This window comes from Patella vulgata, chromosome 5, assembly GCF_932274485.2.
Source record: "Patella vulgata chromosome 5, xgPatVulg1.2, whole genome shotgun sequence".
NCBI classification, from domain to species: domain Eukaryota; kingdom Metazoa; phylum Mollusca; class Gastropoda; family Patellidae; genus Patella; species Patella vulgata.
The window spans coordinates 14183776-14205702 of record NC_065883.2 but is presented as its reverse complement, the minus strand read 5'-3'; the positions used below and the strand labels follow the sequence as shown (position 1 = coordinate 14205702).

The 21927-nt window shown below is 36.1% G+C and overlaps 1 protein-coding gene across 2 annotated transcripts in view; it reads left to right on the top strand.

Annotated features, from left to right (window-relative positions):
* Positions 1 to 558: 558 nt before the first annotated feature.
* LOC126820835 (uncharacterized) overlaps positions 559 to 21927 on the top strand; it is an 83778-nt gene continuing 62409 nt past the window's right edge. For both annotated transcript variants that reach the window (XM_050548968.2, XM_050548966.2), the window contains exon 1: positions 559 to 765. In XM_050548968.2, the coding sequence (XP_050404925.1) occupies positions 670 to 765 (96 nt within the window). In that variant the 5' untranslated portion in view covers positions 559 to 669. The remainder of the gene's footprint in view (positions 766 to 21927) is intronic.

Sequence of the window (21927 nt, the reverse complement as noted above, 5' to 3'; positions counted from 1 at the left end):
CACATTTCGTCTCTATCACCATTTGTGTTTGAAGATTTTAAAACAAGAGTTATTCTCCCACCATTAAACACACTGATTACCAGATCACGCTCTGCGAATCTTGTTGAAGATCACCATATTGAATTGGGGGATCACGTGGCTAGGTGGGTAAGACGCAGGCAAAATTCCCTCATAGCACACTGTATGGCGTATGCCGGTCTTCATTAGTCCAGGTTAGGAGCAGAACAGTAGGACGTTAAACCCCATTTCATTTCATTTCATTTCCATATTGAATTAGAACCCAATGCACCCGTATTTTCACTGTTGACCATAACATTTATAAGATTCAGCCTGTCATCAGCTGTTGAGTATGTTTTCCCACCCAGTAAAAAGAAGGTTGGGACTCCTTCAAGAATAATTGAGTCAACATATGATACATAATAATTACCAAAATCAACGAGGCGACATATTGCAGTGAAGACTTTCAAAAATGTCAGTAGACAAACGAAAGGGGGAGGGGCAACTCTTTGTAACCGCCCCTTCACGTATTGTAAAATTTGTGTGAGCCAAGAATTATATCAATTATTCTTACCCGACTTGTCACTACTCACCTCTGTACGCATTGTACTGAGCTTTATTGTTCTGTGGTCGGGAATAAGTTATTTTAACTATCAATAACTCGACAGTAAAATGAATGGCAAGGTAAATAAGGTAGTGATTGCAGTTGCATTCGTCCTTTTAATAATGTATGTTTTGAAGGATTATTATACAGACGTTAATAATCAGGTAAGGAAATTTATAACATTATTGTGTAGCTTGAGCGATTATCGAACATCTTTTACACTATAAACCTCAGAATGCCTCGTTCGGCATTTTTGTCCAAACGTGGCAAAAACGTGCTAATAAAACTTTTGCCACAATTTTGTCACGTTTGTATGGAGTTCCAAACCGTATTTTTTTTTTAAAATTGCCATGTTTTTGGAACGAGGTATTTTGTCCAGAACGAGGCTGATCACAAGGTTGGATGCACGACTTTTCAAAAGGGTTGGGGGTGAGGTTCAGTCAAACCATATATGCTGTTCCTGTTTTTATATAATAAACGACGGGTTTAAGATGAAAACGTATCATGTATATTGAGTAGGTTGCTCGGACCAAGGGCTTTTAACACAAAATTAAGAAAACACAAAACACAAAAGAAAATCCCAAACCTTGTAACCACTAAAAAAATATATATTCCAAATATAATCCATTCTATTAAAAATAACGTCACGGTCACAGAAATTTAATTTAAACTAATGTCCAAAATATACACTGATACGATATTGGCTATTGCTGAAAAACGTGCAGCAGTAACTCTTGTGGAAAATCTTATTTTCGGTCGGGCTTTGCGGTATTATGTGAAAAACAAATCTCTGAAAATTAATGTTCACAGGGTTACAGTTAAAAATAATATAACTCTGCACAAAATACTCTGCAATTTCGATATTGGTTCTTCTTATGACTAGCCACAGCCTGTCATTACCAGTATATAAAAAACCCCTCAAAAACTCTGACTTCTCAAAAGGTCTGAGATGGAAAAGATGACCTGATAGTGTTAGAAGCCTGTGGAACATCTAACAATTGCTTAAATCCTATTTATCATATCTCTCTTCCACCATTTCCTCCTGGAATAATTTTGGAGAAGATGTTAAGCAACGTTCAACGACTAAACGTCTCTTGTTTGATTGATGATACTTATAGCATCCTGTTGGTTTTACTAACTGTTTCGTAGTTGATGATACTTATCCTGTCTTTAAATTTATCGTATGATGTTGGGTTTACATGGGGCCCCACTACTGGTGATACCTATCGTGTCCTGCTGGTTTTACTTACTGCATATTTGATTGATGATCATACTTACCCTGTCACCATCTATTGTCTTGATTAGTGATACATTTCGTGTCCTAGTTCTACTTACCGCATCTTGGATGGTGATATTTGATATGCCCCGATGGTTTAACTAACATTCTCTTAAATGATTATACTTATCGGGTTCGGTTAGTTTTACTTTCCGTTTCTTGATTGGTAATTGCTATCGTGTTCTTCTGGTTTTACCGCCTGTCTTTTTATTGGTGATACTTACCATGATCTGTGAATCTTATCGTGTCCTGTCGGTTTATCTACTTTTGATTGGCGGTTGTTATATATATTTCCTACTATTTTACCAACTATCTCTTGATTAATGGTTATATATTGTGTTCTGCTGGTTTCACTTAGTGTCTAAAAATATTTTGTGATTAGTCTTATTTACGGCCGCCATTTTGGATTTATAATGTTCCCGTCTGGAACTTAGTGAAAGCATCTAAAGGGAGTTAAGCATCTAGCTTAGTTACGGAAAGCACCACACACATTTTACTTTTGTGCTCGAGATTTCGGGAATTGCAACTTTTGATATAGTCGCCCATGGAATTATATTGAACCACCTTCACAGAAAATCTAAGAATTAAAGAGCAGCATGGTTACGGTCGATTACATCACGGATGGAAGAGAATAAGGTAAAACTAAATGATGAAAAAACCGAACCTATGCAAAATTAAGATAATGTAACGGAAGGAAACGCAAGGTTACCCTATTGTCGAAATTCCTTGGTGTAGGTCTATATCTCGAGTCAATACTTACTATCGAAACACGTTTATGACGTGGAGGCGACATGGCGTCATTTGTGTGAAGTCATCGACGCGATAATGGTTAACCCAACAGCGTTAACTGGTGTTACATAGTGTGAGAGACAGTGATAGGTAAAAGATTATAATTATCCTATGACCGCATGTGTAATAAACTCTCCACTGTTCTCTAATTGACCACACTATTGTTCATTTAATAAAGAACCAGATGCTGCCATATGTATAATGGTCAAGTTAGATAATCCGCTGATCACTAATGACGTTTACTAGCGTTAGCTGTCACACATCAATTGTTCTGAAGCCTGCCATATGCTTATAGTGAGATAATCTATCAATGACAAATGATTTAATTATGTAGTCTTTACATAAGTCATTTTGTTCCATATTATTAATTACCCGTGTTATCAAAGTGAATTTAGTATAAATTGGCTTTGGTTTTTCATGTAAATCAGACCAGCTTTGGCGGCTGACCAGGTACGACTTTATAGTAAATCTAGTATGCTAGAATAAAATGTTGCATCCAGATCATGTTTTATTTCTATTAACTCAAACTATGTTATAATCATAATTTGGTGACCGTGTCCAGCGAACAACTGAGGTTGTATGGAAAGATACAGAATAGAGTAGTGGCAGCCGAATTCTCTCCAGTTTGAACCAAGTACAGAACCAGTCAAAGTCAGAAAGGTACGTTAGCTTTGTTATTTGTTATTTTTCGTAAAAATGGCTGAACAAGGAGATGTTTCTGCGCTATTTCAAGGTTTAACTGGGGAGTTAAAAGGCTTGTCAACTACTTTAAAACACCATGGCGTTTCTCAGTTAGTCGAAACATATTCAGGGGAAAGAAAAAATTTTGAAACTTGGATAAAAAGCATAGAGAAATATGCAATTTTAGCTGAAATTGCCATTGAAAAAGTGAAATTAATCGCTTATCAATCTGGTAAAGGTTCTGTTAGTGACTTTTTAAGTAGACATTTGGCCGACAATCCAAATTGTACTTGGGAACAATTAAAAAAAGAACTATCGAACAGATATGGTTCAGTTGCTGACCCTCAGTATGATTTAGTAGTTTTACAAAACGCCCGTCAAGGTAGATACGAGAGTGTTCAGATATTTGCTGAGAGATTATTAGATTTAGCTAAAAAAGCATACAATGCACAAGAAATTGTGTTAGTACCAATACAACGACAATAGTGTTGACAAGCCATGGCCTCATTTAAGTTTTGTTGTAAGCGGTTTTGGAATACTTTTGGGAATAATTACTGGTATTTACTTACTAGTAAAATGTATTAAAAAAAGAAATGAGAAATCAGCCAAATTATACGAAAATAACAAAGAAGTCAGAGCAACGTATTCTGCTCTGACCGAGATGGTGTCGGCGAAGACCGAGGGCGAAAATGCTACAAGGAGAAGATATTAGCTCCACACCACCAAAAGAAAAGTTAATTTATCCTACGTTAACTTTGTCGTAAGAGGAAGAAAATTGATACAAATGATATACGGAACAAACTGGCTGTTCCAGTTATAGGAAATATAAATAGTTCCTGTTGAATCAACGTTGAACGGGCCTGTATATAGAAGATCTGAATAGATGTGCCGATAATTTTGTGGATCCTGTTGTTGCTGTTGTGTGTGTTTTATTTTATTCCGTGGATAATTAGTGTACACTGTGAACTATTAATGTGTTAAAATTGGATCATCATTATAACAATTTTTCAGAGGAACTTTTCAAATAATTTTATATATATATATATTACTTTTTTATATCCATTAAGGATAGGGTGATTATATTTTTTTTGTTTGTTTCACAAACTGTTGGCAATGGAGGTATTGTTACATAGTGTGAGAGACAGTGATAGGTAAAAGATTATAATTATAATATGACCGCATGTGTAATAAACTCTCCACTGTTCTCTAATTGACCACACTATTGTTCATTTAATAAAGAACCAGATGCTGCCATATGTATAATGGTCAAGTTAGATAATCCGCTGATCACTAATGACGTTTACTAGCGTTAGCTGTCACACATCAATTGTTCTGAAGCCTGCCATATGCTTATAGTGAGATAATCTATCAATGACAAATGATTTAATTATGTAGTCTTTACATAAGTCCTTTTGTTCCATATTATTAATTACCCGTGTTATCAAAGTGAATTTAGTATAAATTGGCTTTGGTTTTTCATGTAAATCAGACCAGCTTTGGCGGCTGACCAGGTACGACTTTATAGTATATCTAGTATGCTAGAATAAAATGTTGCATCCAGATCATGTTTTATTTCTATTAACTCAAACTATGTTATACTGGTTTCTTCTCCTACTGAGGACTATAGCGAACGAACAAGGTGGATTGTTTAATGGTGCATGTACGTACATTGAGAAGGCACATTTTCTGAACAGAAAGCATATAGCCACACACCTCTGGTTGGAAATCTCACCGGAACACAACCTATCCGCCCATCACGCCTCTGATGAAGTGTGTCATATAGTATGTATAATTGATTTTTCACAAATCTATACAATCTGTTGCATATAGGCTATACAATATATAACTTTATCGATTTTTAAAGTTACATTATGGAAGATTATATAAAGAGCTATTAGATCGCGCTATAATAGTTAAAAAAAAACCCTAGATGATGAAGGCTAAAGGGTATCTGAAAATTTCAGTCAAATTTCTTCACTCTAAGCCGAGAAAACCTTAAAGTCTCGATTATCCATTTTTGCGTTAATTATTAACGAACGTTAAATAGCAGATCAGATTTAAATCCTATGAAAATCGAACACATAAGACGGCATCGACAGTTGAGTCTGGTCTTTTCATGTTAATAAATGTCTAACTAATATGGAAGGGTATCGCTGCCAATATTAAAGGCTTTGCGACTATGTCGTTTCCATTGATTATATGTAAAAAGTACAATGAATAAAGTCCTAATACCGATAATGTTAAAGTCAAAATACCTCTAAGGCAAGAGTTAAATATAAAACGTCAAATGTTAAGTGTCAAATGACAAATGTTTTGTTAGAAAATGCTTTTATTGACGTGTCTACATTTTACATCTCTCTCTCTCTTTACATTTTACATTTGCGCTCTGCCACATCTCATTTGTCCCTCATGCTTTCTACATAGGTTTATTTATTCCAAACAACCAATTTATTTCAAGGTTTTGGGTTAACCAAAATGGCGTCACTGGCTTCAATCGTCACAATGGTAAAATGGCGTGTCTCCAGATCATTAATTAAAGCTTCTTGGCCATTCACCACTCCACCACAACATTATTCTACCGTGAACTGTATATAGATGGACAGGCAACGCCCACGAAGCCGCGGCAAAAAGTAAACCTGACAATCGTGACTAAAATAAAATTATCTCCCCTCGTGCAATTACCAGTATTAAGTTTAAAGTCAAAGAAACAGAAATCAATTCATAATATTTTTATTAATCTTGCTACTCTTTTTTTCAACCCATACATACATAGACTACTGACGATTGGGGTGTGAATGTATCAAAACAATGTCTTTGTTTATTTCGGACTTCGAACACACCCATGTGGATCCGGAAAAAAATGTTCTCGACAAAAACGAACCTACTAAAACACTCTTCTAATTTTTACTTCTGAACAATTAATCATCATTCCGAACATTATTATACCTGAATTTTATTTTCATAATTTTTCATTCCTTTATACATACGAGAATTTTGATTATTTAACAAAACCAAAATGCTCACAAAAACTACGAAAATATTGAAATCTATCATTTCACAATTTTGAACTGCTGCATTTGGATATTTCAAAGTTCTAAACTAGAAAAGTTCGTCACTACCGGATAGAAATACTTATCGGGTTGAAAAATTACCATGTAACCATAAGAATACCGTAAATTCTAAGGAGTTCAAGAAATTAATCTGTATAAAATCCCGCAATTGCAAAAATCACGTCGTTTGGTTTACCGTTGACATTGAGATCTCGTCGTGACTCGCGCGAGCGGCAAAGAATCGTTGCCTGTCCATCCATAAACGGTCCGTGATTTTACTTATGCTAGGTTCCCACTATCACGATTCGTGCTGCAATTGTAATCGTGGTTTAAGTCGTGTATTAATCGTGGTGATCCTATCAGGTCTTATATGCATGTATTGAGGTCAGTCGTAGCAGTCGTTGAGTTGGGTAGAGTCTAGGCAAGTCGTGGCGGTATGGGCCGGGCTTTAGGGACAATCCTATCGTAAGTCCAGTCACTAATACTGATTCGAACTGCATGATTACGGAAAACGACTCCTTTACGGATCCATTCAAACACTTAGACTCCGTTTATACGGCGAGATTTGCACGTGTGTATCATATATGTACATGCAGATCTGCTTACCTGAGTAAACTTGGCAGCAAGAACGCAATTACTTATATGCAAAGTTGATTCCTTTACGCAAATTTGCACTCGGTCTGGACTATGTGCAAATTTACTACAGCATGTGAGTAAAATTATTTTTTCTTGCCACCTGTGCAAATCTGGCCGTATAAATGCGCATCAAATTTACACACGATAGGCATCATTGTTATTTGAGGGGTTACCATTAGCTTCTATTGCTGAATGTTGGAACTTTATGAGAGCCAGAACATTTAGGTAACTATATTCATGTTCTCGCTAGCCTGGAGGTCGGATGTTCGATCCCTGCATTGGCCGAGAAAGTTCATCCTGATTTTCCAGCGTAGGTTCCCCCTTGTCAGTGATGCAGGATGGAGGGCATGACAAGGACAGCTAGCTAGTCATTCGGATCGGACGAAAAACCGAGGTGCCGTGTACACATCGGTGGGCACGTAAAAGATCCCTTGACAGTTGGAATTCGATGTAAGAGTAGGTCGTAATGCCGTTGTCCGGGCAAAACTTCCCCCATATTACACTGTATGGCGTAGCCCGTCTTCATTAGCCCAGTTAGAGGCAGGACAGTAGGACGTTAAACCCCATTCCATTTCATTTTATTTCATTTATATTCATGGTCGTAACAAAAATGATCAAATTAATGAATGTATAAGTAAGTTTTTAACCAGGTCCAACATAGTGTTTTCCAGTTTTAAACATGTTCCTTCTGATATTCTTTATGGGCTGTGTAATATTCTTGTTGTGGACAGATAGGGTAAAATAGTGAGTTTAGTGAAGAGACAAGAAGCTGACAACAGCGTGGAACTGTGCGAGATTTACTACTTCCAATTATCCCATAATATTTTATAACATGACGTCATACGTCTATATTTAGATAATTGGTTGACATCCCCCTTCTTAAGAAATTGGAATAACTTTAAAAAAAAAAAAAAAAAAGAAAATGTAACACATTGTAAAGCAAGAATGTTAATTATTTATAAGAGTTTTTAAAGTTATAGTTCACAATTTTCCAATAAGTCTAGATGGTTTCTTGACTGTCCTTCCGCTGGTTTTATTAACTGCAGCCGGTTCGGGTTGATCATATTCTAAAACGTCCTGTGTATCAGCAATTGAAACTTGTTTATCTTTACTGCTGCTATCGTGTACAATATCCTGTGTTTCGCTTGGAGCTCAGTGTCATTAAAAGTTACTGTTGTTTCCATTGGAAATTTACGTAGGAATGTACGATTTCGTCGACATCTAGATCCATCAATCGTTTGAACAATATACGACCGTGGTTCTTTTGATGGTGAAACAATAGTAGCAGGAAGCCAATTTAAATCATTTTGTGATTGTATCATAACTGTATCTCCAGAATTCAGTGGCTTTAATTCACGAGTGCCATTGTCGAAGTAGTACTTTTTAATTTCCTGTCTTCGCTTTAAGAGTTCCTTCGTTTTCTCGTTTTATAAATGATGGTAGTAGTGAACGTATAGGTCGTTCGTACAGCAATTAAGCAGGTGATGGAAGATGACTTGACAGTGGTGTCGATCGAAGAAATAGTAAAGCTATTTGTGGATCTTCCCTTGCGGCTGAACATCTTTTCAATGTTTGTTTTACAACACCAACCATTCTTTCAGTAAATCCATTATTTTGAGGATAGCGTGGACTCGGATGTAGTGTGTTTAAATCCATAGCACTTTACGAACTGTGAGAATTCGTAGCTAGAATAACATGGACAATTGTAGCTGAATAGTTCTACAGAAATTCCATGTTCAGAGAATATTTGTTTTAAATGTTGTATTACACAAGTACTAGCTTGTATAAATGGTGGTGGTGTTGGGGGGGGGGCATTTGCAATACAATTTCGTACAGATTAGATTATAATTTTCGTCGTTTGAGGGTTCACAAGGTTTTACAAACTGGAACAAAGATTGTTGAAATTCGATAGGCTTTTTTGTTTCACTAATTTAAATTATGCATTTAATTTCATACAGACCTTTGTCGTTCGAGTGCTCACAAGGTCCAAGAAAATGAAACAAAGCCCATATAACTATATTATTAATTAATTGAGATTTCTGAAATTCAATAGGCTTTTTCGTTTCACTTTTTTAAATGATGCATATAAATGTCATACAGATCGGTACATTACTCTTGAATTTATGTGTGATCGTTAATATCACTCACTAACTATCCCCTATTAAGACAAAAACTATCCATTATTTTATATTTTTTCGGACGGTTTCTGTTAATAATGAACACTTTTTTTTATAATATATGAATCATAAATATTATTGTAATATAGTGAATATTTTATTCACACCATGAGAATTACTAATCAAATTTTACATGGATCGATAAGTCGTTCGATTGAATATTTATACTGCGATGGGTTTTATTGATATTTTGTATTTTATTGCCTTTTTCATTTTTAAAATTCTTTAAAGTTTAGCCCTGTAAAATTGAGATAACAGTTACCTGTGGTCACAATAAGTTATTGTGTAGGATCGTAGGACATTCGAGCGATGGCTAGTTTTTCCACAATTGTTTGTCTTGTATCTCAGAGAATGATTGGTGAAAATTCTTTTGAATCCATGCAGCTATTTCGCTGTTGAAGCATGTGTGTACCTTTAGGTGAATCACAAAACCATGACCTTGAACATGCATATTTTCGTGGCCTTAAGTACAGCGCTTGACATGCGCCACCAGCTTGCCTGAAATATAACAAATAGCAGGATGAAAAGTTAAAATTCAAAATTCGCAATTTCTATTTATATAAATATAGAAAAAAACTGTTGCAAAAAAACTACTGTATATTACTAAAGTGGGCATGGGCGACATAAAAGTGAAAATTAAAAGTACAAACCTTAGATTTAAATACATGTTATATATTCCAACTGGACATCTACTTGGATTAGTTTCATCTTCGTGTGCTCTCGGTATTTTAGGTGCTATTTTTCTGTGCAATAAGTCTCTGCTATTTCATTTAGCAACATCTTCGGTGTATTGTAAGTACATCCCCTCATCTTCATCTATTTTAACACGAATTTGTCAATGTAATCCTAATGCATACAATAGTGTGTCTAACAGCTTTTGGGGTGTGTCTGCTCCAAGAATGCCTCGTTACCACAGTTCGTTTAATATGATGTCTGCTTGTTTGCGGGTAATCTCTTTCTTTGTCTCGACAAATCTTTTATCTTACCACCAAGAACTTGTCTCATTCCTAGGAACTCCATTCTGTCGCAAATAATGGTGGGTGGCTACAACTATTTCGCACAGCGTATCAGGATTCGCCGCCTTTTTCATTCCTCGCTTCTGCGTCAAAGTATATTAAATATTTATGTAAATCGTGTCTGTTTATTTCCAGCAGGTTGGTATCTTCAATGTTATAAGCACTAGTTGGGGACTGATTACGTTGTTTGAGCCATGTATGAAATAATCGTACAATCAACTGTGTCTTGTATTCCGTTTTCTTAGAATATTCCTTCAGCAAAAGGGCATCTAATTTAGTCTTCTCCAGCGATTTGCCAAATCTTATTGACGGAATCTTATATGTTTCTAGTCTACTCTGTTCAATGTTAATACTTGACTAATTTATCTCCATGGCAGACTTTTCAACAGATTCCGATTCTGGCGAAATATCCGAAAATAAATCAGTTTTAAGAAGACAATTTGGTTGTTTCACCTCTATAATACACTTAACTTAATACGTGATCAGTATCTTGGTTCGAAGTTTTTAAAAATAAATTGAGTCTTGCACATCGTTGTTCTGTATTTAACAATATCTCATCTAATCGAGAGTGAGTTAAACTTACTTAACTGAAGATTTTAGTAGGTATAACCATGATCAAAATAACTCATCTTCGCTTTGCCCCATGACATCAACATGTCTTCCTCTAGTGGAAATGAAATGTTTTTGACAGTCAACAAGACGCCCCTCACACTGACCATTCTCTGGCTGAATGGACGCTTTGAGTACTCTATCCATTTCTGAAAACGCGCAATAATGAGAGAGAGAAATGGGGTTTAACGTCCACTCGACACAGACTAGGTCATTTCGAGACTAACATATCGTTTAATTTTATTTCAATAAGAGGTCTTTAGCAGTGGGAGGAAACCGGAGAAAACCCACTCGGTTGGACAGGCAACCCTAGGCAGCATAGAGAATCGGGTCCTTAAGGTGTACTTTCTGTATTAAATCTATGTTTGTAATTAGTGTATTATGTATGTATTTTTCTTGTAATTAAAAAATGCACAATACATAACTAACTAGTAGATGTTGCACTCTTTTTTGGTCAGTGGTGGTGGTGGTCGGGGGAGGGGCTGAAAGAGATATGCTTTCAAAATTTGGCGGGGAAAAAAATGGAACACAGTGGCCACACATAAACAAACTACCGACGTATTATAAATATAATATTTTATCCATAGCATTAACAGACTAAAAATTATAGCTAAATTACTCCACATCTATCATAAACATTGTAATAATAAAATAAAACCAAGTACGAACAATCCAAACCATAAGACAGAATTCGAAGTCCTAAAAAACGTTATAGGCAAAATAGTGTATTCAAGCAAAATAGTGTAATCAGCAAATGGACTGCTCCTAGTGTACAAAATACACGACAAACAGTGGTAACATGTTTCCGGAAGAGTAAGCTTACCCTGCCTGGCGCCACACCTGCCATAGCTGCATCCAAACTATTAGACGAAGTGTCGGTAAAATAGCGTGATTGGCCAATGAACTATCGGTATGCAAAATGCACGCGATGAACTGTGTTAACGATGTAGTAGACATTATCAGGGAGATAGTAATAGTATACGTGACAATTAAATATATCTAGAATAATAGCCGAGAGAGACGCTTTATATTTACCAATCAAATCAATATGACGGTCATAAAACTTTTTAAAGGTTTTAATAAGTTTAGTGCGCAAGTATCCTTGTAGTTGAAGCTTATCTGACAAATGCCTCGATCAACATAAAAAATCAGAATAAAAGGAACAAGCTCTCGCGTAACGATTTAGCATAACTCTTCGGTTAAATATCATAGAATTGGGTGGCCAGATGGTTTAATGCGTTCGTGGCGTGGTTTCGATTCTTAGCTCGTATGTGACAAGGAGTAGAGTGGTCTGTCCTACCTCGTGTTTTTTACGGGTTTCCCGGTTATCCCAAACCGCGAGCAAATTTTTAATATATAATTTAATCATATAGCACACGACCAAACACCCATTCATAGGCCAATATGATTTTTCGGGATATTGATAAAATAGACACTCAAAGTTGCGGTTATGAATTACCATGATACCGTATTGTGTATGGTATTTACAAATGCACCAGCCATATTCAAGGAATTTTAACAACGCATTGTTTAGCATTCAATAGGTTAATATGGGAGAAATCGATTCCATTAGTACATTATATTATGCTAATTCTTAATGGTAATGAAAGAACAGGTGTTATTGACATACCATTTCTTCAACTTTTCATTATATAAATTTTACATTGCTAAACGTGGCAATACTGTATAAATACATAATTTATGAACAGCAGTTGTCGGCAAAATTAACCATTCTTTAATAATCGAAAGGTGGATGGGAAAATAGCATATTATTCTTTAATCGATTGGGTTTTTTGGGGGGCTGTCTGATTACGTTCAATTGAATAGTATGGGGTCATGTACACTTTACTTTAGTAACTGAACCCTCAAACTCAGAACAAAATAATGGGAAAAATTCAAAGGAAGCGAATAAGTTCGGACAGTGGAAGCAATAAGATGAACAATTTATTCCCTTCTATACTAACCAACCATAAAAAAAACCTGCTTAAAAGTACACGAATTAACACGACGCTCTAATTCCCTCAATATAACTCTCAGGTTTGTTCATGTTTGAAAATCAGTCAGACCTGGCGTCTATTCGTAAGAGCACCCCCCACCCCCAACCACACACACTGACGCCTTTAAAGCGCCACTAAAAAGTAGGCTATGGCTATCGATTGCTTATGTTATTTTTGATTCAACACCTTGTACAGATAGATATTAGTTTCGAGGAGAGAATCGCCATCAACTTTTTCACCAGTGACAAGTCTCCCATGCTGGAATTAGTGATCACTCGGTAGTTCATCCCTTGTAGTGCACTACCCGTGATCACTCGGTAGTTCATCCCTTGTAGTGCACTACCCATTTCAACAGTACATTGGAATTGTATAGGATTGAATATAGAATTCACGTGGTTTTCTTTTTGGGTCTACACTTCTATAGCCTCAGCAAATTACCTATAATAAAATGTGGTCTTCGATCTGTTCTTTCTACTTTCCACGGGTCTTTACGTGTGTCTGTTCTCGTCGCGGTTTCTCGTGCTCACTTTGATTTATAAAGAAGAGGCACTGCTGATCTCTTTATTTGGGGCAAAATTTCCGTTGTCCCCAACTGTTTTTACAACAGTGCTGTCATTATTGAGCTTTTCGTCGGGCTATAAAAATCAGCGGCATCAAGCTAACTTTCGCATACCAAACTGTTTTGCTGGAAGAGATTGTCCCATTTGATGAGATATTTCGATTTATTTCTTAACCGCCTTTTAGCACATTGTCGGTGACTCTGACGCGAGTTCCTGATCGAGTTGAAACAGTTGAAAAGACGTTTGCAACTGGCAGCTTTTGCACGGGAGAATTCATATATTGTAAACACTTCGCAGCTGTTAGTTTGGTTGCCACAGGTATTAGTAATTGCAACACAGTTCAGTGAGGGTTCGGTATTTACGCGTATTTCTATTTATACGCTTATACGCGTGGCTCCTGTACCAGTCGCTTCTGAGATTTCCTTTTGATGCTTTGTTGATCGGTTTAAACGACATACCATGTCAGCATAACATTAAAACTGCTTCCCATACTTTCCAAAACGCCACTGATTTGCCCTGGAACCGGTTCCTAGAAAATTCTTAAAAGTAAGCACAAAGTCATGCTTCACTTTTGCTTAAGTAAGAAACTTTATAAAATACCGTCTCTAGAAAATACTCAAGACCGTTCTTACGTAAGCAACAGTGATGCCTCCCCACACCATAACAGAACCACCCCCAAATCGATCATGTCTGATGACGTTAACGTCTTGGAAGCGCTCGTTTCGACGACGCCACACCCTCCTACGTCTGTCCAAAAAATCAACAGTGAACCTTGACTCATCTGAAAACATCACATTGCTCCAGCGTCGATTATCCCAGTGTTGACGATCACTACACCAACGACGTCTTGCCTGAATGTGATGATCTCTCAAACAAGGGATCACGCGAGGACGTCGGGCGCGAAGGTGACCCCTATGCAGTCGATTCCGAATCGTCTGGCCACTCACTCTCACACCAGTGTCTGTTTGAAGACGAGCGCTGATCTGATTTGCTGTGATGACACGATTTCTCAAGGCCAAGGTACGGATAAATCGATCCTGGGCTTGAGTTGTCGCCCTTGGTCGACCTGAGCGTGGTCTGTCCTGTACAGATTGTGTATCACGGTATCTGGACCATAGCCTGCTTATGACAGACTGAGAAACATTCATCGTCCGCGCCACAACCGCCTGTGTTGTGCCGATCTGTAGCATGCCAAGGGCACGTAACCTTTCATTTTGGGTAAGCCGACGCATATCAAAATTTGTTTTCTGGTCACTAAAACAATTAAACTGATGTTTCCACCCTGGAATTCAATGCCACAATGACTGTAACATTCAAAGTCAGAGTCGTGCAAATCTTGGGTTGGACCCCCATGATGATCCCAAGCATCACATGCATTCCATGCGGTAGCTATTGGTGCGTTTGGGCGTCACATGTAACTGGAAATGTTTCTTCTGTTAGGTTCTATAGTGACTTTTTCGTAGTCATTTGCATATTTTAGTATTATGCCCCCAAAATCAAATATCCCCTACTTTTTTTGAATAGTATAGATCGATGACATTAACTTCCCGGCAAATAGTCGATTTAGATGGATGTGACATATCCCCCATACACATATAAAATGTGCCACAAGCTAAAAAAAAAATAAAAAAAATAGATTGCCAGGCAACTAAATATACGCCCACAGCAGCTAAGTCTTCCGTGCGGTCAACAAGAGTTGTGGCATATTTTTTTCTATTCTGACTAAGAGTAACAACTCATTAAGTAATTATCCGAAAATCATTAGAAATGGTTTGGCTTTTAGTTCCACCCTATGCCAACTTTCAGTATACAAAATATTTAATATCATGGATTTAGCTGTTCAAGTTATCAAAATTCATTGAAAATCAATATACTCGTTCGCCGCATGACCTTAAACACTGTGTATAAATTTAAAGTCAATCGGGTATTAACTTTAGCCTCTAGAGCGTCCACAAGATATTTCAAAGCGATCAAGGGTCATAACGCTGGCAGTAATTATCGGATATCGTTGAAAAACAATAGGCTTAAACACTAAGTTTAAATTTAAAGTCAATCGGATATTAACCTTAGCCTCTAGAGCGTTCACAAGCAATTGTGGACGCCGGTCCGACGGACGGGGGCGACGACAATATACGACCACATTTCAATGTGGGGGTAAAAAAAACAAGCACATGCAAACAGACAGAATAAATGTGAGAGCGCCTGATCTTAAAGTAGCCCGCGTTGTTTACTTATTTGTAAATAAATAAAATGGTTTCAGGGTAGAAGCGAAATTTTCTATAGCATTCTTATCGAGAATATGTTTTAAAAGGATTTTCTCTTTCTTTCAATCCGGTTTCCTCCCACTGTTAAAGACCCCTACGCGCAAGCGAATTATTCAAATAAAATTGAACCATGTTTTAGTCCCGAAATAAACTAGTTTGTGTCGAGTGGACGTTAAACCCCATCTCTCTCTCTCTCTCTCTCTCTCTTTGGTCGAATAACTCTACGGTTAGTGATCTTGTTTGAAGCAGAAACAGGCTTGAGGTTGTTGGTAAGCAAGCCGTATACCTTGCTTGGGACTTGTGCTTAGATTGACAATGTTTAAGAACGAAGTTGTGCTTAAGTTTTTTCTTGGAACACATAATAACGTGATTGTGCTTACACTGAAGTCTACTTAAAATCTAAGGACAAGAACGTTGTTAAGCATTTTCTGGGAACACAAAATACGATAAGTTTACTTAAATGCAAAGTCTACTTAAAATCTAAGCACACGAACGTGTTTAAGAATTTTCTAGGAATCGGGCCCTGATTTTGATAATCGTCACGTCAGGAATGATGAAATGTTCCATTACTTAGGTACCCGTTTTATTAAGAGGTTCACATGGTCCAGTAACTCCACCAATTATAAACGTGGGGTTTTCTTGCCTTTTATAAAATATAAATATAGGTATTGCAGTTGTTAGCATAATTCATTCAAGTATAGTATGACACAATAATAAATAAAAATGGACATATATAAACAGCAGAGGGTGGGGGATAAAAGAAATAAAAACAAATAATATGGTTGTGACCCACCTTTCGTCACGATAGTCGATAAAGAAGTGTGACACAATCTTGTGTCACTGCTGTGGATTTTTTTGCCTACGTCCTACTCCTACACCGAATTCCAAATGCAAATGGTCCTTTCATGTTTACGTTTTTCGTCACACCCGAACGACCAGAAATTGTTCTTGTCAGACCCTCCGTTCTGCTCCACTGACAAGGGGACACCCCACAGGAAAATACCAAGGGTCATTGTGGGCCAATACCGATAGCGAGCTTGATGCCTCCGTGCTATAGTCCACGTGACAGGCAGATATTCATTACCAATTTGATGATTTGATTTAACTATGATTTTCAGTTAGCCTTAGGTCTAAAGTGTCCAAAATTGGTTGATGGACTTCCGGGTCACTTTGCCAAATGTCAGTTTGGCGGCCATCTTTTAAAAAAATGGACGCCGTTTTTTTTTCTTATTTGAAATAGTGCGAGTCGGGGAAGCCTCCATAACTCCTCAACAGTTTCACCTATATGGATATGTAATATATCTCAAAATGTTCATAATATAATTCTGCATCTGCTGGTATATGATATATGTTGTTTAATCAATACTATCAGTTTTAAAATAAAAGATTAATCTGAAAAAAGCAACATTTTCGATTTTTTTTTTCATGTCTGTTCGTATGTTTACTAACAAATCGTGTCCAGACCCATATAAGCCAAATTATCTGTTTGGTCAACTTAAGTGATTGAATAGATATCAGAAACATTGATCATAAAAAATAATCTCAAATATGAGTGTCCCAGATCCAAGATGGCGGAAATTCAAAATGGCGACAAAATTTCCTAAAATGGTCAATATGTCAGATAATAGTCATTTCATTGTTTGATATGACATGTACTATCCAATGAGCTTACAATTAAAGATTCATTACGTAAGATTTAGATAAAGAGCTAGCCATTCTTGCTACAATAGTTCGAAAATAGATAATGTAAAATGAATAATTTGACAATTTCATTCAAATTACTCTATTGCGAGCGAAGATATTAGCCTTTGAAGGTTTGACAAGACACGTGCAATAATTCCAACCACTGTACTGGTTGCTCGAAGCTAAGTCTCGCTCCTCCATTTTTAGATTAAATCAAAATATGACTGATACGTTCTAATTTATTTAATATCGGAGAAATCCGATGCCATCGAGAGTTGATTATGGCCTGGGTCAGTTAATTAATGTCTAAATAATAATTTAGAAAACATTTCAGGCCTACAGAAAGACCTGCAATAGGCAGATTTAGCTCTTGCACAATGTTTGTTTAATCTAAACAAAGAGTTTTAAAAATCCAAGATGGAGAAAATTCAAAATGGCGGTCAGAATTTCCATAACATGAATGACTGTTTTATATAGCTTATAATGTCTCTTTTATAAGGTTTTCAGAGTCACTGAACATGAATAAAAACTCAAAAATAATGCTGATACTGCTAAAAATGACACACACACACACACACACCCCCCCACACACACACCCCCCATAAACAATACAATGGGGCATAATATGGAATTGGTTATTTTGTATCTCACAGATCACAAGACATTTCACCAAAATAGTGAGTCATTTTAATTTCATCTACTATGCCTTTGCACCATTTTAAGCCGTATTGAGAATTATTTATGATATATCCAGTTGTTAAGAATTTAAGATCTCTTATTCGTTCAGAAATGGTAATGTGGTCCGTTTTTACATTAACGCCTCTATGCCCGGCAACTTTTGTCGTATAGTCTAGTAGGCCTGCAACCAAAATTTTTAGCTTGCTTAGAAACACAGTTCCGCTACAAGGTCCTCCCTATTAAACAAACTATACATATTTGGAAAGCTTATAACACCAGGAACACAAATCCAATTAAAATGTTTAAGGCCAGATGAAAATTGTGATAATTGTCAAGTAAATGTTATATTTATACTGACAATTGTGAAGTTTGACAAAAAAATTACACATATGATACCTAGGATAGGACAGGCTTATCTTTGCTCCGTGAACGACGGGGTTCTCTACAACCAGGCTCGAAATATCTTTTGAAAAAACTGACTGTAATTTAAATGGTACTTTCTAGAGTATATCCTGGTGTTTTTAGCTTATGCATATATCTTAATAATTCATCAAAAACGACATAAATTCATAACTACGCGAGAACATTGACTAGTTTAGGGACCCCCGAAACTATCATACTCCTTTTGAGTGTCCATCCCTGAAAAGGGAGGCAAAAGATATGATGTTAAAACGATAATTCATATATTATTTTACAGATATATATATAAAAAAAATGTCTCCTTTTTATCCAATAGACAATTTATTGTTAGTTCATGTAGAAAGATATGGTGCTTATAAACGTGTTGCAAATTTCCGTATTACATGGTAGACTTCAACGTATCATATGCACAATAGGTATTTATTTTACAAGTATAAAAAATGTTTCCGTTTTATCGAATGAACAATTTATTGTTAATTCGCGTGGAAAGATATGATGTTAAACATGTTACAACTGGTATATTAGTCGAGTATTTTACATTTTACAGAAAGTTTACGTTTAATCGAAAATTCCAATAAACAGTTTATTTTTAAGTTGAAGGGAGTGTCCTACAGGTGGTAGACCATATTAAATGCTGCTTGAATGTGTATTTTCATAAACTTTGTATGCATATAGATTATTATACTGAAGGTTCGTCTGGATAGAAAATAAGATTTTGTGTGAAACAGGTGTCCTAGAAAAAATGGGTTCACTAACATCAAATATCTGGTTCTACAAATTGTATTTGTCCCTTCTAAGCTAATACCTGTGCGGAACAAACCTTTCCGTTTCATCGAAAATTCCAATAAATAATTTAATTTTAAATTCAGTGGCTACGAAAACCCTATACATGATATATCACAAGCCCTACCTTGCATGATACTATAATAATAATAATAATAATAATAAAAACTTTATTTAATGAGGCAACGTATTTAGTTTGCAAAAAAACTAATCTTCCATAGGTCCCTCCTAAGCTACAAAGACATATATACATGTAATATCAGGATAAATTTAAAATCATTAGAAATGCAATAGCAATTTAAAGTGGGGAGTTTGATAAGTCACTCCCAAACTTCAAAACATATACATTATACAAGTAGAAAATAGGAAGAACACTATAATTACACACAACATAAAATAGAATGCAGTTGCAAGTTAAAAATAATAAGTATGTCGTCAGTTGAATATTATGGTTCCTTCAGTGTGCAAAATAAATGACTTTTCAGTTTAATCTTAAAATTTTCAACATTTTTACACATCTTTATATCAAAAGGCAGATTGTTCCATAAAAGACATGCAGAATAATGAAAAGTACGTTTCATGGATTCTGTTTTGCAATTTTGAAGAAAAAGAGATTTACTGGTCTGTGAACGGAGCAAGATATCCGTTTTGGAAACAACAGATTTTTCAATAAAATAGAAATTTAGATAAAGTGGAGTATTAAATGTAATAATTTTGAATGCTAAGACAATTTTATTGTAAAGAATCCTCTGTGTAAGGGTAAGCCAACCGAGTTTAGTAAATAAAGAGGTGGACGGAGTTTCAATCAGTGCATCAAGAATAGTTCTTGCTGCCCTCTTTTGTAATTTTAAAAGAATGTCTAATCTACTTTTGGTAGCATTTCCCCAAATAATAGAGCAATAATCAAATATTGGTAATATGTAACTGTTATAAAACAAAATTCCGGTCTCGTAAGGTAAATGATCTTTTATCTTATTTAGGAGAAATATTTTTGATGCAAGTTTTTTTAGACATATCTGCTATCTGTGCTTCCCAATTAAGGTCTTTGTCAATTTGAATTCCAAGTAATTTTGCGGTAGTAACCGTCTCAATTTTCTCACCATGGAGTGATAAAGTTAGGTTTTTCTGATTTCTTTTGTGTTTTGATGAAATCGGCATTGATTTTGTTTTCGAAGGATTGATTACCATCCCATTGTTTTCACACCATTTAGCAACCAAATAAAGATAATTTTGGAGATTATTGGCGATGGATTAAATATCTTTGTGTGAACAATGCAGGGTACTGTCATCAGCAAACAAATCTATCTGACTTGATTCAATATTGAGTGGGAGATCATTTATAAAGGTCTTTGTCAATTTGAATTCCAAGTAATTTTGCGGTAGTAACCGTCTCAATTTTCTCACCATGGAGTGATAAAGTTAGGTTTTTCTGATTTCTTTTGTGTTTTGATGAAATCGGAATTGATTTTGTTTTCGAAGGATTGATTACCATCCCATTGTTTTCACACCATTTAGCAACCAAATAGAGATAATTTTGGAGATTATTGGCGATGGATTAAATATCTGTGTGTGAACAATGCAGGGTACTGTCATCAGCAAACAAATCTATCTGACTTGATTCAATATTGAGTGGGAGATCATTTATAAAAATAAGGAATAGGAGAGGACCCAGGATCGACCCTTGTGGAACCCCGCATTTGACTGTAGTAATTGAGGAGGTAATTGATCCTAAACATACTTTTTGCTTCCGTGAGTCAAGATATGATTCAATCAAAATTTGTGAATTATTATCAAATCGATAAAGATGTAGTTTTTCAATAATAAGCTTATGATCAATGAGATCAAATGCGTTGCTAAAATCAAGATACACTATACCACTCATCGCACCATTATCGATAGCATCAAGCCAATTATCTGTCATTCGGATCGGTGCAGTAGCACATGAATGATTTGATCTAAATCCAGATTGGTAAGCATAAAGAACATTGAAGGTTTCCAAATAAGTTTGAATTTGAGTGCTCAAGTGCTTTTCGAATATCTTTGAAATTGTAGGGAGAATTGAGATTGGCCTATAATTGTTCGGATCATCTTTAGCTCCCTTGCGGTCATTTTGGACATCGGACAGAACCCCAACCGAAAATGACGTCACAGAAGTGACATAATCTCAAAATTGTCTTTAGGGACAAATTGTGACACAGAAACAACCCGTCCCCAAATATCGTTTCGATTGTGACACACTAGCTAAAAGTTCACTAAGTTTGTGCCCTGCCTCGCCGACGTTCAACATTTTAAATTTGACAGTCTACTTACGACTTTTGTTGAGTTTGCGGCCACCGCAGCTGTATAGGGAGGACCACTGGGCGTATTTATTTATGCTAATTGAATAACTTAAGAAGATCACACACATAATTTGGCTAAAATTACTCTGAACAGGATTTGGTAGTAAACTTATAAAATAAATCATGAAAACCTGGGAAAATAAAAATGCCAAAAGGTTGCTTTTTCCAGAATAATCTGTTGATTTGGAAAATATATGATTCATTCAACAACAAGTATCATATAGCACCAGAAGAAGCATTTTCTTGTGAACATTGTGAGCCACATTCCACATCCATAGGTCGATCTTTTCAGGAGTTATGAAGGTTTCCCCGATGCGCTCAATTTCAATGAAATAACGGCGGCCATCTTTAAAGATGGCCGCCAAAAT